Genomic DNA, 16,318 nt, shown 5'->3' on the forward strand with positions numbered 1-16,318 from the left:
TGTGAGGAAAGTAGAGCGGCTGGGGTGGGGTGGGGTGGCTTTTATGAGTGGCTCGTCGGATTAACCAAACTTGCGCTCAAGAAAGTCATTGCTTCCAAGTTTATGTCCTTCCACGAGCTAGCAACGACCTTGGCCAAAATTGAAGCTGTCTTAAAATCCAGACCTTCAACGCACGTATACGACCAACCCGAGGAACCGGAACCTCTTTGCCCTTCCTTCTTCTTGACAAGAAGACGCCTGACGTCGCTACCTTTTAGTGAGAAAAAACGGAGATGACCAAATCAACTTATCCCTTCAGAGGCTGAGAACCCGACGCCAGCAGACTACGGAAGCTTTCTGGCGTACGCGGACAAGAGAGTATCTTGAGGAACTGCGAAATGTGCAGAGTCAGAACGAACGTCAAGTAAAAGCGATCAAGGAAGACGACCTGATTCTTATTCGTGGCAATCTTCAACCACGGCAGCAGTGGAAGATCGCAAGGATTGATAACTTGTTCTCGGGAAGGGACGGGAAGGTACGATCGTGCCTTCTGAGACTACCGGGAGGATCAACCCTCAAGAGAGCAATCCTACTCGTGTATCCTCTAGAGTTTATGTAAAAGAAAAAATGACAAGTCATTTTCGAGGGTGGGGGGGGAGGGGGTGTATTTCGAAACCAAAGCCGGAACAAGACCGTCCCAAGTCGGAATGCAAGACAAACCAAGCAAGCTGGGAAAGAGAAACCAAGAAGCGCCCCATGGCATGTAACCTGAAATAAACGGATGTCGTTTGTACTCGCTAAACGAGGCTGTCTTTTTTTAACGAACGCTACAGCACCAAGAAGTGAACCAGTAAAACACTGCGAATTCTTGGTATTATGCTGTTCCCAACTTCGGTGAGAATGCCTTCCATCACAGTTTGGCAAATTCCTCTGAATCGAAGCCACAAATCACTTCTCTCTGCAATTAATGCTACGCACCTCTTTTCCCTGCTTTTTAGTGTTTTGCCTTCATTGTCCACTCCACATTACTAAGCTTCATATGAGAACTGGTTTGGTTTGGTTTATGGGGTTTAACGTCCCAAAGCGACTAAGGCTATGAGAGACGCCGTAGTGGAGGGCTCCGGAAATTTCGACCACCTGGGGTTCTTTAACGTGCACTGACATCGCACAGTACACGGGCCTCTAGAATTTCTCCTCTAAAGCCGCCGCGGCCGGGGTCGAACCCGCGTCTTTCGGGCCAGCAGCCGAGCACCATAGCCGCTGAGCCACCGCGGCGGCAATATATGAGAACTACTGCGATGACTAATGTTGGAGGGCGAACGGGGCTAGATTCGGGGGCTGCCTTGGCTATTTGTGCCTGCTACAGCGCGATGCGGTAGCCCAGTGCATGTTGTATTCCTGCTATTTCTTTAGGCCTCACCGTTACAGCAGCAAGATCATTTCAATTCCATGGGTATGGCTCCTTACCTAAAACTTAACTCTCTCCTTCCCTTACTAGCCCTTACATGGCTGTCCGTGAGCAAGGTGTATTCTCTTTTGGTTGCATTCTGGTTTTGCCGCTGGCTTAGGCATTTGTGTCTGGATTTAAAGCCCTACCTATCGCGCTACATGCGGAGTTCATCTTGTGACCACTTTGTCAGGCGGCTCTGCACCGCCTGTGGCGACCACATTTTGGTGGAGGCAAAATTCAGAAATGCTTGGCAACTACTTGTCATTTCTACAACGCAGGACAGGAGGAACTTCCTGAGCTTAGGGCTGTCCAGACCAAAGTGGCCTCGGCAGATAGTGGTTCATCCAGTCTTTTCGCCTGTTTTTTTTCCAGAGCCTGACAGTTTTCGTTTTTGTTTGTTTTATTAGAGTTTAACGTCCCGAAGCCACTAAGGCTATGAGGGACAGTTTTTGAACACAATTATTACGTTGGTTGGTTAATATTCTTAATATTTTAGTTATGCTGAATTCATGTTTCTTTGCCAGTAGTCTGGAAGAGTTTTCGTTGGCCCACGAGGTCCTTACACGATGCCATCGTTTTTTTTTTTCTTTCAGTATGAACAAGCCAGTGCTGAAGGCAATAAAGAGTTAAGAATCGGCTCCCTGGTGATGAAGTTCTTATTGAGAATCGGTAAAGGACCCAAGAGGAAAGCGCATCATAACGGTAGACATGACCGCATCCTCAAAATATCTATGTATTTGCTTATTTGCTTTTTTCTTCATTCATTTATTTGCTATGTTTTTTTTTTTCATTTGTGAATAGGGCTTTCGTTTCTTTTTATTTTTTCGGTATGTATCGGCTTAATAGTGCTCAGTTGCCTGTACACACGATTAATTTTTATGTGGAAGTTGTGCACGTAGTACCTCATCGTTTGTGTGGAAACTCCTTGCTGACTCGACAGAGGCAGCCGACACATGCGGCAGCTTTCGCTGAGCCTTTTCACGGCTTTTTATTCCTTTAAAAGTTTATAAATATTCATTCGAGTTGAACTGATATAAATGTTGATCGGGACGATGGGATGCCCAAGAGAAACGTGGCTTTTCGGACCCGATAACCACTTACTTCGCACTCAGCAGATGCTCAGTGCAGGCACTACGCTCTGCTAACTCATGGAAAAGACCAGGCAAAATTCAGCTTTATGCCATCACCTTCAGCTGGCGAAGAAGAGTAAAACTCACGCGACATGCGCCGCGCATCTCGTACGCGCTCCACGAGACTGGGCAGAAGAAGAAGGATCTTTCAGAATCGCAGGTCGGCGACCCTCTCATCCCGCATGGAAGGCAGCACCAAAGCTCATACACACGCCGCGGGCCCGAAGGACCAGCAGACGGTCTCACAGGGTTCTCGGCAGGCTCAAGGCGAAAGAGGTCCTCCGGTGGACGAGGAAAAGAGGAAGCAGAAGGCGGCTCCCCGAAAGAAGCACCGCTCCAAGGACCGCCACCGCAAGCGCACGGAAAGCGTCTGCACTGCGACCACCGCCGACAGTTCATGCTTCCTGAAACCAGCTGAACAGGGTGAGCGGAGTGATGGGTTCCGACTGCTCAGGCACCGCCCGTAAAGCAAGCTTAACACTTTTAGACATTGACGGCCGTACATTTCTGAATTTCTCTAAAGGGCACTCACTGTAAGGCCGCTATATATATAGCGAGCGCAAGGCATTTCCAGCGTGTGTGGCATGAAAAAGGAAAGAACTCTACGGAAAATTCCCGAAGGGGCGCGCGGCTGTAAGCGCATCCCAGCGCAGGGGCCCAGGACCTCTTCCCCTCGCGACCTTGCCAAAGCTGGGCGCGCGCGGTCAGCTCTTCGATAGAACTCCAGGGTTGTAGAGAACACAGTCGGAGGGAGACTTAGCTCAACGTATGCTGCGGCGCCTCCTCTCTCTCTCAGTGCCCGCGCCAGCTTCTGGAAATTTAGAAATAGGTTATTTAAGGGCGTGATGCATCGTGTTATGCCGTTCTGGGTCGGGCTTTGCGCAGACTTGCAAACGGGTCCTGGCTTCCGGCAAGGCATATAGGGCGAGCTTGGAGCTGTGGTGCACTTTTGCGTCAGCTTTGATACCTAGGCGCGTAGTCCTTATTTTTTCTCTGCATCTGTTTTTTTCTGTACAGTTTTTCTTAGCTTTATAAAAGTCCAGTTCCTTTGTTCGTCCATGTGCCATCATCCTTCCGTAGTCTGGCTGTCCGCTGCGAGTGCGACACCAAATAAACGACCACCTCAAACGAAGCGAGGTGTGAAGAAGGAGGAAACTAGCAACTTTACTGGCACATAGTTAATGTTGCCCATCGAGATGTGCGGCCTTTTTATTAACTGCATTTAACTTGCCATTACGCACGTGTTGGCCACCGTGCAGGTGCGTCCTTGAGAAACTATTTTACGCTTCCTTCTCTCCTATTCCTCCGTCAAACCACGTTGGCCGATGTGCCAGTTGTGTGCACCTTTACTCATCAGATAAAAGGGTCTGGGTTCGGCCCTTAAGGCATATATTTTCAATGGAGGTCAGTTTAGCCACGGGACACTTTCTCGTCCTTCCAAGTTGTAGTGTAACTTGTCCTGGCGTGGAAACTAGCACTTTAGCATGTCTATAGCGCGCTGAGCGCGAGGTTCTAGATTTATTCATACGTAAATTAGGGAACGAAGCACTCGATGCAGCAGCTGGTTGGCTTAAACATTGAGCTCCTGAGCACTACACCAAACCTTCGAGCCGTGCGTCAGGATCCCCATGAGTTCGAAGGTAACCCGGCAGCGATAGGCGAGGAACGTTTCCCGCCACAACGCACTGAATGCGCCAGGCAAGCCAGTAGGAAAGCCCAGAGTTGTGGCACTGCACAGCAGTTGCTTGTAATTGTATGCGCGCTACTTTACCGTACGCGAAATAGTTGTCCGCCCAGTTGAAATACGCGTTAAGAAAACGCTCGCCGCAATAGCTACGAGGATGCATGTGTGTTCCATGGTGCCGCAGCCGACAGCCTATCGTGCACAGGCCGAAGGCAGGCCCACCACTCTATGGAAGCCGTCGGTCAGCCGAAGCACACCGACACAAGTACCAGCTTGAGTCAGGCCACGACGACCTTAGGAGGTTCGCAAGTGGAGCTCTGCGAATCAAGGAGCCCGTCCTCCGAGCCAAAGCCGCAGTCACAAGAGACCCCTGTCCTGTCACCACCGTCTCCATCGTTTTGTGCGGTTGGTGATCCTCTGCAAGAACATGGGTCCGGGGGTGTCATCCCCTCTGCCAGGACATCGGAAATTCCTTGGTCACCTGTGAGTGCTGCCGTTTTTTGGGAACCGGCCATGTGCAACACTGAGAAAAGCGCAGTTGTAGTGGCACACAAGAACGGAGACGCAGACACCACAAGTTCTCAATATGAACTGACAAAATTTTATTGAAGTGTTCAATATATAAAAAAAAGCGTTACATGCGCTTTCCTTGTCATGGTTGTGAACTATCAGGCAAAAAGTACACGTGAAACCGCACTAAGAGTTGAAGACCAATCACATGTTCAAAGTATTTTCAAGTTTGTCATTTCCGTCCTTTCCTCATCTGCGTCTCCATTCTCGTGGTGCCACAACAGTAGTAATCCGTACCAACTCGCCCGATTTCCCCCCTTTTGCAGTTGGACGGCGTTGCAAACGTATCACCCTGTATAGCGCAGCATCTACAGAAGCTTCCTCTGAGCTAGTAATTTTTTGGCACGGAACAAAGCAAAATAACGTTTACGCAGGCGCAAATTTTAAGATGGGTGCCAAATGCCATCTAGCGTTTATGAGAGGACTAATTAGGCTTCAAGAACAGCAAGCTGCCATACTTTAAAAATGGCAGCGATAATACAGCTTTATTTTTCCGCCTTCCTGTGGCCATCGTGTTTGCGTGATGATGATTAGCTGTGCTTAAATGGGAATGCGTTTTTTGAACAAGAATCTCTGTGGTAACCAACCACTTCCGTTTCGGGTGAAGTAGACTGTCCCTTTGTTCATCGGCTTCATAGACGGCACTGTCCACTGGTACCCAGCCTACGTCGTCCATATTTGGACTCTGTCTCTCGGCATGCTGCAGCATGGCTCTAGCTTCCTCCCTCTCTAGTCTAGTTCGCGAAGTTATAGCTTTTACGAAGTAGACGCCTTCAAAGCAGAAAGTCATCGCTCTATAGGCCTTGCCTACAGCAAAGGCTTCAATGCAAAAGCTCCAAAGAGTGGTGTCCGAGTTTGCAAGGCGACATCTTTAAGTGGCCGCACAGTTCCAATTAAAACTGTGCACAAGTGAGTACTGCATATACGCACAAATAAATGTTGTATATAGAAAATCTAAGCGTCCGCACAGTCTCCTGTTACTAATGAATCGCGCGCGGCACACTACACAAGAAGCCGGGTTGGGGCGCCCTGTTGAGAATCGGTCACGAGCAGCTCACCCGGATCTTCATCGTCACTGCGCGTATTGTTTTGTATATTTTGCAGGTCTCGCTTGGGCCGCAGGGTCTGCCATCGTGTGGCGTGGTGCCGGACGTCGACAAGACCAGACGAAGATCGTCCGTTAGATGTGAGTGGTGTACGAGGTTTAACTGTCGCGGGCTTCCATGCTATGTCCACATGGCACGAATAGGCACAACGCAGAGAGACAAAGAGGTTTGACAGGGCTGAAACCAGCAGTTGGGCCTCGTAAGAACTCTAGTGCATTAACAGAACGGTACTGGAAAAATCAACCGCTAATTGGCCTCTTTGCTGTGAAAACAAAGTTGAGGATCAGAGATATTTTACCGAAGTAATATGCATTACGTGCGGGTAATTTGTAATTTGTAGAATTACGCGTAATTTGTCCTTGGAAGCCTGCATGGAAAATTGTCACTTTGTAACCTCATTTTCAAGGCAGTTTTGTTCAGAATGAAACCTAAACAAAATATATTCTCCGAAATAAATGTTTCCGCCCAATTTAAGCACCACATTCGCATTTAAAATTTGCTTTAATCAACAAAATGCAACAAGCGAAGCGGTAGGAAGTGAAATCCCCAAACTAGCCCCGAGTTCTAACGCGGTTAAGTGCGAGGGATGAATTTTCCGACCCCCATTTCCAACCCATACGAACGCCCACATGAGCCTCTCCGAAAGTTCTCCTCCTGGCACTGCCAGGGTAACACTCTGTCTGGATAACAAACTGAATAACCTTCTCGGTAGTATTTCCAGACAACACTTTTGTCGGAACTTTTGACAGTGCTGTTCAAGTAGCGCTCAGAAAACGGTCATCGCAATAATTACGACGATGTCTGTTCGCTTCATGATGTTGCAGCCGGCAGCCTGTCGTGCAGAGGCGGGAAACAGGCCCGAAGCGGCACGGATACCGTCGGTGACAGCGACCACCAAGACCCGAGTATTACCGCTAGTCAGGCCACGACGACAGCAGGTTCGCAAGTGGAACTCGACGAATCAAGGAGCCCACCCCCCGCGCCAGCGTCGCTGTCCCAAGTCACCCATGCGTTCCATGTTGCTGGCGGCGCTCTGGAAGAACCCAAGGAGCCCGGCGGCGTCATTCCGTCTGTCAGGGCATCGGAAACTTCCCGGTCACGTGTGAGTGCTGCCATCTTTTGGGCACTGACACAATCAAAATCTAAGTGGAGACGCAGTTGGAGTGCGTCGCGAATGGTTCAAGTTTTAGGGCGCAGCTTGTGTAGTAACATTGTCTTACGTAATCATTCATTCTTAATAAAGAACGAGCAGCAATCATAAGTTCTGACCGGCGCCAAACGCCAACCACCGAATGTTTACTCATAGGAGCTAATTCACCTCATTAAAGTGGTGCAAACCAACATACCTTCAGAATGCCAGCAATAACATTTTTCTTTTTCATGGTATCTGTGGGCATGAAAATAAACGCCCATTATCCCCCCCCCCCCCCCCCTTTTAATAATGGGTGCTATGAATGCCAGCTTTTTGGTTTGGAATTGTGCAGCTGTAAGCTTTGTTGCTTGTCTTATTGTCTATATGAGTCCCTGTAGTTTTTAGAAAAATTTGAAGCTACGTTTGTGATATGCGAGAATTATCCCAAGGTGGTTTAAAAGCCTGGAGGTGGCTTCCGTTGGAAAATGTGCTAATTGTCTTGTGTAGCATGTATTTTGAAAAAGAGTATTTTGCTAGTTTATTGGGAACTACGGTGTTGCATATTTGTGCTCATTGTCATTTCTTAGAGGGTTTGAGATGTATGGCGTCTAAATTTAAGAATGAATGTGGAATAGGATAAACGTGCAGTTCACATTGGACTTCGGATCAACTGAATAGATAAGGATTTATTTATTTATTTTATTTATTTTATTCAATACTGCCAGCCTCCATTTGGTGGCCAAGGCAGGAGTGGTACAAGGGTACATCGTACATCGCGACAAAACAAAGCAAGGATAAGGATAAGAGTGAAATCAATGTGCTGGGGAATGTTTACAGTTATAGGAGTTGTTAGGACTGGATATCCGATCCTGGTCACCACTGTTGGGACTGGAACATCTCAGCCTGCTGCCACTGTTGCGCAGAGCTGAGCGAAGAAACGGTCGAGGCGACGGTGAGTCAACGGACATTTATGTACAGTATGTACATACAAGGGCTTTGCGTAATAGGCACAATGGCCAAGAGCACAGCGGGCCAGCACAAAGGAGTAGGGCGTTGCCCGGGAGAGCGTCTCTCTGGCGTGTTGGCTCGTCTGCTACCCGTCTGCTGCTCCGGGTCAGCGCGGCTCTATCTTTATAGCCGCCGGTGACCGTTGCGGCAGCCAGCCGTTCGATCCCTCCAATTAGATCACGGCTCTGGCCACCGTTCGAATTGGACGAATGGCCGAGAGGGGCTCGGCCGTTGAAGGTTTGCAGCTTGCAAAGGGCGGCCGGCGAAGCGTCGTATTAGTCTCGAGCCGACGCTAGTGAGGAGGAGGAAGGGTCTGCGCCGGCGAGCCAGGATGACTCATATTGCAAGCCGCGACATGTTCGCGAGTCCGTGCTTGCTTTGCGCGATGGCGGGTGCACGGCGCTGGTTTCCAGATGACAGCGGAATGCGGGCTCAAGCGACAACACAACAGGTGGCAAAGGCGGCTTTATTAATTGGCAGGCCGGTTTAGCACACGCGCACGCACACAGACACACACAGTCACATACACGCACGCACACAAGTGATGATTGTAAAGTGTATATATATAGTTATTGTATAGTGATTCTTTTACAGCGTGTGGTGTTATATAAGGATGTTGCTTGTTTTTTGAGCTTTTTTTTGGGGGGGGGGAGGGGTTGAGAGGATGGAAAACAAGAAGGGAGCAAGATGATTATAGATACAATTTTCAAGAGGGTAGAGGGACCATGAGCCACAGTTCCTTCGGAAGGTACAGTCTTTGTCAGAAGTAACCAGGCTGCATGGTTTGCTTCTCATTTGTATAGTAGAGCCTTTACGGCTTTCCCTAAGGTCGAAAAGTTATTTGAAAGTGAGACCAGGGGTTCTCCTTACCATACAGAGATTTAGAGCTTGAGGGCTGGCATAGTAGTCAATATACGACTGAGAAGCAAAACTCTGCAGCCTGGTTACTTTTGACAAAGACTGTACTCTTGATTGCCATTGGTGTTAAGGTATGCAGAATTACAACAAGCACTCCGCGAGGGACTGCTGCGTATATGTACAAATACTCTGCATATAAAGCAACGCTCGCATAGTGTCCTGTCACTGATGAATCGCCCGCGGCACATTGCACAAGCAACCGAAGTAGGGCACCCGGTTGCACATTGTCCAAAACCAGCAAGTGCTCAGCGTCATCGTAACTGCATGCTCTGCCTGGTATACTTCGCAGGTCTCGCTCCACCCAGAGGGTCAAGCTTCATGTGAAACTACTCGAAGGTTGTCCGTTCGATGTAAGTGGTGTACGACGTTCAACTGTCGCAATGTTGAAACAGGCTTGCGCAATACGTCAACCCGGCGCGAATAGTCACAATGCAGCAAGAGAAAGGAGCTTCACACAGCTGAGACCACCAATTGGTTGGTTGGTTTATGGGGTTTAACGTCCTAAAGCGACTTAGGCTATGAGAGACGCCGTAGTGGAGGGCTCCGGAAATTTCGATCACCTGGGGTTCTTTAACGTGCACTGACATCGCACAGTACACGGGTCTCTAGAATTTCTCCTCCAAAGAAATTCAACCGCCGCGGCCGGGATCGAACCCGCGTTTTTCGGGTCAGCAGCCGAGCACCATAACCACTGAGCCACCGCGGCGGCACCATTTGCCACCATTTGTATTCTAAGCGTCATGTGCATTATGAAATGGGTACCGAAAAGACAGGCACTTATTTGCCTTATTCGCCTATAACGAAGTAACTAGCGCTAGAAAATATACATCTCTTCTTGAAAGCCTCCATGAAAACATCGAGTTTATTTCTCGTCTTCTCGGTATATCTCCTCTCAATGAATGCTTCACAACAGTTCTCCCAAGTAACAATTTCCGTCTAATTTTAAAAATTCTTTTACTCAACTGGGTGAAACAGGCACAAAGGTAAGAAGTGAAATTTCTAAACTTTCCACCAGCTGTTAGTTGAATCTACCAACCCCCTTTTCCATTCAACACGAATGCCAACAAGCTCCACTACCAACGTTCTGCTCCTCAGACTACCTGTGTAAAACTGTCAGCCTGGATGACATACTGAATAACATTCTCGGAAATGAGAGTTCACTACACTGAACGCTGAAGGTGATTAGGCACCATTCTTCCTGTAAAAAAGTAAAAATAATGAGATAAACGATGTGGGCTGAAATGAGAGGCAACAGCTAAGTAATTGGCAATATTGCAAGAAAACTCACTAAATGCTGTACAACACGAATAGGTGGGGAGTTGTTCAGAAAAGGTTCTTGTAAAACAGTACTCGAAGCCAAACAAGGAAGGGACAAAACACACCGCTGTGTTTTGTCCCTACTTTGTTTGGCTTCGAGCCGTTGCGCTGTTTTTCAAGGGTCCGTAAATGCATTAGCAACAAAGACGCGGTTGTTACAGAGCGCACCGCGTATTATTGATTTTTGATGGAAGAAGATTGCACGAAAATATGTTTTAAAAAATGGTAATTTCTGCGTGCTTTTTAGTATCATTAACGCGTTATCCAAAAACGATGTACTACTCTCAATTAGGGATCGTAATGACGTTGTTGTGCCATTTTTAATTTAGCAAGTTTGGCACATTAAGACCTTTTTTTATAGCGGGAGTGGACAGGCTTTACATACACACACACACGCGAAGGCGTGCGCACTCACACAGACCACGGCTTCTTCGCCGAAAGGGGCGGGCCCTTAAGCTGCCCTCTCGGACGAGGTTCGTGCTAAGAAACTCGTGCTGCAGTGCAAGTGTACGAAGCGTCAGAGCTCAGCAGCCGCCGCCGCCTCCTGAAATTGCGACCGATGACTGCTCTCGCAGAATCTTTCAGCACAGCCGTAAGGCTGTAAATAGTTTAGCAGCAGTTAACGACCATTTGTGTTTTACCTACTTGTAGATATAATGCTGACAAAAAAGAAAGGTGAACGCTGCGTTACCACCCCTTCTGAATACGAAATAGAAATCCCCGGAAAAGAAAAAACCGGTACCTAAAACCTCAAAAAACGTAATCCGTGCTCTGAAATACCATCAAAAGACTGCCGGATTCGGAAATAATTTAAGGCGAAAAGTTCCGCCTGAAATAAAATTTATCATATACTCTCTGAGCGGCAGCTTCTCAACATAATGTGAACACTGCAACCTTCCCGCCTCATGGCACGGCCTAAGGAAAATTTTCCGTAAGGTAAACCTCACGTGATAACCGCAGTTGTTACTCTGTATTGTCTGTAATTAAATTCTTGCGCTGAAAAAGAGTTTACGTCAAGTGAAATGTTGTATGTTCTTTATTGGGACAATTTTCTTTACTCCCGGACGTTTGTAACAGTTCAAAACTATTAAGTAGTCGCCCTCAAGTTTCTCTAGTAAATTCAAGCTCGAACAATGAGTACCGGACGCGAAATTCGGAAGTCGTGAGTTCTGACCCTTTCGGTCCGAGTGGTTTTTGTTCAGCTTTCTGATCAAGTACAGTTAAGCGATGACATAATCAGACTGTTTACATCTCGTTTACCAAGAATAGAAACAAAAAAAAATTCCCTGATGCTCCTTAATGTCGGTGGCTCTTTGCTTCCTTGATATGCGCACCATAACGAGTCCCTCGTTTCCCTTACCGTACCTACTCTCTAACAGGTCACTGAAGAAATCGGAGCATGTTTTCCTTTTCCTTCCCAGGGCTCACAGCGATGTGTAAGCGTTACCGATTACTGCCATTTGTGGTTCGCAGTTGGAACCACGATGATCCGGGAAATTTCGACCGTAACAGAGAATCTGTTCAACCGCGACGATTCCACCAGCTGCCTGATCGTCCTGGCCGTAACAGCAATCTTTCTCGGCATCGTAGCCTTGCTGCTCTTGACCGGCGACCAAGCGCGCCGAGGCCCGCGTCTTGGCGACTGCACCAGCGAGGCCTGCAAGCGGGCCTTACGGGACCTGGACCGGCTGATCAACCCGCACGCGGACCCATGCCAGGACTTCTACGGCCACGTCTGCCACCGCTGGCAGCAGAAGACTGCAAGGTCCGGAGGCAGCGCCGTCACGTTCCTTCGCTACGGCACCAGAAAACTCATGCGCCGTATCAACTACACGCTTAGCGGCGTGACCAGTGATAATCCGGCCTCATTCGCACTCTACAAGGTGGCCAAGTTCTACGAGTCCTGTGAGAGCTTCGTGAGGACGGGAACTGCGTCCGTGAGTGAGGCACTGCTCCCCTTCCGCGGCTATGGCGAAAAGCTGCTCAATGTGAGCACTTTTCCCGAAGTTGTCCGGTACCTGGTGCAGTTGTCGCTGACGCAAGGGATCCACACCGTGCTGGACATCCATCTAAATAGATTTCCCGACTCTGTATCCCTGCGACTTTTGCGGGGCCAGACGTTGTCGCGTAAGATGGATGCGAAGCCCGCGTTGTCCCTGGAGAACTACTTGAAACAACTGATGGGTGAGGTCTCCGGCATGCTCGGTCGTCGCTTTAACGTCACCCCCATCTTAGAAATAGAGCAAACGTTGCAGGAATACATGGCATGGGAAAGTCGACAGCAACGTCAAAGCATTGCCATACTAGAAGACCTGACTGCGGACATGACTGTTAAAGAATGGGTCGACGTTATTAATGCCGATCTGCCGAAACAGTACAAACTGAATACCCAGTCTGTGATATCTATTGACAGCGTGGACCTGATTCAACGGCTCCTCAACTTTTTCAGAGCCCTAGGCAACGACGGAGTGGTCTACCTATACGTCCATATCCTGCTCGACGGATTTCGGTTCGACTACCTGCGCCGAGTCAGCTCCAACGACTCCGAACGCGTAGTGTCCTCATGCTTACGGGCAACTGAGTCGATCATGCAGAATACCAGGGGTATCATCGCATCCGAGCTCTTCCCAGAATGGAGCGGGGACGATGCCATCATTCCATTATTCTACAAGGTGCTCGATTCCGTCTCGATTCCAAGCACGTTCTCATGGATGACAGTGTTCATGAGACACAGAGCTGACAAAACTCTCCAGAATATCTTTCTTCACCCGTTTAACGCCTACTCGCATACTCCGTTTGACGAGGCCGATCTCAACGCGGTGTCCAACACTAGCAGCTTTCCGGGCTTCTTCCTCCAAATGAAGAAGCGGCAGCAGCTTAGCCTTTTGGAAGATCCTCCGGCGCCACAAGACCGCGAAATCGACGACGTTTTCCTCTTGAGCAGCGATGTCCTCTATGCGGACCAGTCCAACAGCATCGTCGTCCCAGCTTCAATGCGCCAGGAGCCTGTCTTGTATGAGGAGGGCGTGCCTCCGGAGTACGTCATGGGCAGCCTTGGCGTTCTACTCTCAAAAGCCCTCCTGCGCGCAGTGATTCCGAGCAATGCGTCAAGCGTATGGTCACCGGAAGAAAGGTTTGCCCTCTTCTCCTTTTACGAATGTCTCGATGTTCTTTCCCGCACGGCCCTCAATGTGAGCATCTACCGGCTTCACAAGGTGGAGCCTCGTGACGTCTACATCTGGACCCAGAGCGTTCGCAGTGCTTTCGACGCTCTCAAAGCAGCATACGAACCAAGCCGGGCTGCCACTAACTACGACAGTTATTGGATTTTGGCTCAGAAGACGTTCTTCCGGCGCTTCTGCCTCCTTTCTTGCAGCGTGAGCACCGAGCATCAACACCTTGCCTCCATAGTGCTCTGTTTCCTCCCCTTGCTCAACATGGAGGAATTTGCAAACGCTTTCGACTGCCCCTACCACGCAGCGGAATACGCCATCCATTACTGCGATGTGTCGTCGCCGCTGGACAGATGATTGTTAGCGTGCGCATATCATTTTATTTCTCGAAAAACTTCAGGATGTCTAATTTGTAATTTCAGTGCATAGAATGTTAGTTTTCATCTTATCTCCAGTAGACGGTGAAGATGCTTTGCTCCTACGTAGGTTTACCGCGCATTCCTGCGTCAATTTATCAGGGGTGGGGATGCGAGATCTACGATGTCCAATTAATTTTAGATGTTTTGTCCTGGGGTCTGAGTTGAGAAATGTTACGCCGTATGACAGTTCATGTTGGAATGCTTAGATGTGACTGATAACGTTGCTCCTTTTATACAGAAAACTCTCTACGCTCACCATAAGCAATACTATCGTGGTCACATGGTAGCCCTTAGCTGGTGTTCGTGCTTTTATGTCGTCTTCACCCGATTTGTTCGTGCTTTTCGACCAGCATAGCTTCTTGGGGAGGACTCTGCCGTACCCGCCATAGTTTTCCTGCCCTAAGTTCTTTTTCTGTAAACCTTCATCTGCAGCAACTCGGCGAAAGTTGCACGATTTTCGGTTATGTACGCTATCAGTTTCATGAGGCCCTGTCTCGTTTACTTTGGCGACATCTAACGGCTAGCGTATCGACCTCGAATGAATTAGTCCACAACCTACAAAGTTTAAAGTGGACACTCTTCTGACTTTTTGTGAATTCAACATTTCAAATATAAAAACCAGCAGAGATGGAGCTTGCGCTCTTAAAGCTGGTTTGACACTCTTGAATTGAATGGAGGAGGGCGGAGCGTTCTGCGACTGTTACATAACGTGTTCTCTTTAAAGCCAACTTGTCTCGAAAAAAGTGACCTGTCGGAGTATCGTGTCCTGCTCCTTACTGCGCTCTCTCGACGAGCTGCCTTCGCTACCTTCGCTTAGCATCATGGTTTGCTAAGCGAATTCGCCGTTCACTGGCAAGCAGCGGTAAGCCTACAAGGATATCTTGTGCGCCCATTTTTGCAGAGCAAGAATACTGGTAGTCACTGCATTTGGTGTTTGCATATAAGACAACGCACTCCTATCGCCTTCACGATCAGTTTTCACAAGTCTGCTGCCGGCATTTAACATGGCCCCATAACCCAGTAGCTATAACTCTAGCGGTATTTCGAGAAGCGTGTTCGACTGAAAATTATACTCTCAAAATTTTATCACGCAGAGCTAGCGTGAGTATCGATATTTTGTACGCTTATTTTATGTGCTGTGGTTTCACTCGTAAAAGATCCCCCTTCGGGATGAGTGCGCGATGGTTAACGCTTCCAAAGTGTGATGGCAATATTTTTATGTGCAAGCATTATACGACTCACAGGCAGCGAAACAGGCGGCGTTGATCCGAAACCCCCTCGGGTGACGTCACCATCGCCTCGCAAGACGTCAGCAGTAGACCATAATGACGTCTGCAGCAACCCATAGGCCACAAAACCTCGTTGCTTGTTGGCGAATAAAGCTGAAAGCTGTGTGTGCTTTTCTTTGTGACTGTGCTAATTATTATGTGTCATGCGAAAGGAAGGAATCTCTTATGAACCTCGCAACAGAGCTCGCGGTGAATCAATGCTTTCAGATTCAAAGCTCGTAAGTGTATAGTCTTAAGCGCCCTCCATAACTTTGCTCGCTTGTTTAAAGCGGGGTGTACTTTCCAGGTTGAAGGTCGTATTTTCTAAGCGTTATCAACCGCTCTCTCTCATAATTTACTGCCGTGGCAGCCTTCTCGCCAGATGGCGCCACGTACCCGGCAGCTACGCGCGCGCCTGCAGCATCGGGACCAATCAGCGCCTCCTAACCGGTGGCAGGCGGGCTCCCGGTACTCCGCTGACGGTAACAAGGTACACGGTATGCTAAAGGTGTCTATTTGCGAGAACTTATTTGACGACTTCGAGCGCGGGATCCATCGTAACGCTGGCAAAACGCCGGTGCAAACGTAAACAAAGCGACGGTAGCGAAGGCCGCAATAGCCTATAGATGCCTTCAACGTGCGGCCGGGGTAGCTTTCTTTTCGGCTGCTGCTAGACCGCACTGCTGGCCTCCAGAAATCACGGAGTCTGCATTACGTCATGTGCACGTCATGTTTCACGTCACTTAGTTCTGCGTCGTAATAAGAGAGTCCCAAGTTTGAATCAGAGCGGCGGGAAAAACTTTCTCAACTTCGAATCCAAATTTCTTAGAAATAAATGCATCTTTCGCTGCCGGCCAAGTGGCAACAAAGCCATGGAATGCCGAACTATAGGATTTTGCTTTAAAAAAAATATTAATAGAGTTATCCTCACTGTCCCTTTAAAGGCTCTCGCCTTAAAATCGCTGCGTCTGCAACAATAGAGAGTTTTAGTATTGCGGGCTTTGCGTAATTGCGTGCATAGCGGAATAGCGGGTCCCGAGTGCGCATGCGCAGAACGCTAATGGGGAAATAGCGTTAGCGTACGAACGCAATTTTCAGAAGTTAGCGTTACGGCAGTTGCGTATTTTGAGCCCTTAGCGTGAAAACATGGCGGCGTCCTTTCAA

At 48.6% G+C, this 16,318-nt stretch overlaps 1 protein-coding gene across 1 annotated transcript; it reads left to right on the forward strand.

The window, feature by feature from the left end:
• The first annotated feature begins 2,741 nt into the window (after nucleotides 1–2,741).
• On the forward strand, nucleotides 2,742–7,409 carry LOC149332068 (uncharacterized). The gene is made up of 5 exons (XM_089557459.1): nucleotides 2,742–2,982; nucleotides 4,428–4,726; nucleotides 5,918–5,999; nucleotides 6,744–7,021; nucleotides 7,404–7,409. The coding sequence occupies exons 1-5, from the start codon at nucleotides 2,742–2,744 to the stop codon at nucleotides 7,407–7,409; spliced, it is 906 nt and encodes a 301-aa protein (XP_089413585.1).
• The last annotated feature ends 8,909 nt before the right edge of the window (nucleotides 7,410–16,318 follow it).

This window comes from Amblyomma mixtum, chromosome 8 (assembly GCF_055824585.1).
Source record: "Amblyomma mixtum isolate Tamu chromosome 8, ASM5582458v1, whole genome shotgun sequence".
Lineage (NCBI taxonomy): Eukaryota > Metazoa > Arthropoda > Arachnida > Ixodida > Ixodidae > Amblyomma > Amblyomma mixtum.

Excerpts from the sequence above, each read along its gene's own strand:
- LOC149332068 (XM_089557459.1), top strand. The coding sequence starts at position 2,742 with ATGGAAGGCAGCACCAAAGCTCATACACACGCCGCGGGCCCGAAGGAC. Across the intron at positions 2,983-4,427 it reads CCTGAAACCAGCTGAACAGG|CCGACAGCCTATCGTGCACA; the intron begins GTGAGCGGAGTG and ends ATGGTGCCGCAG. Across the intron at positions 6,000-6,743 it reads ACGAAGATCGTCCGTTAGAT|CCGGCAGCCTGTCGTGCAGA; the intron begins GTGAGTGGTGTA and ends ATGATGTTGCAG.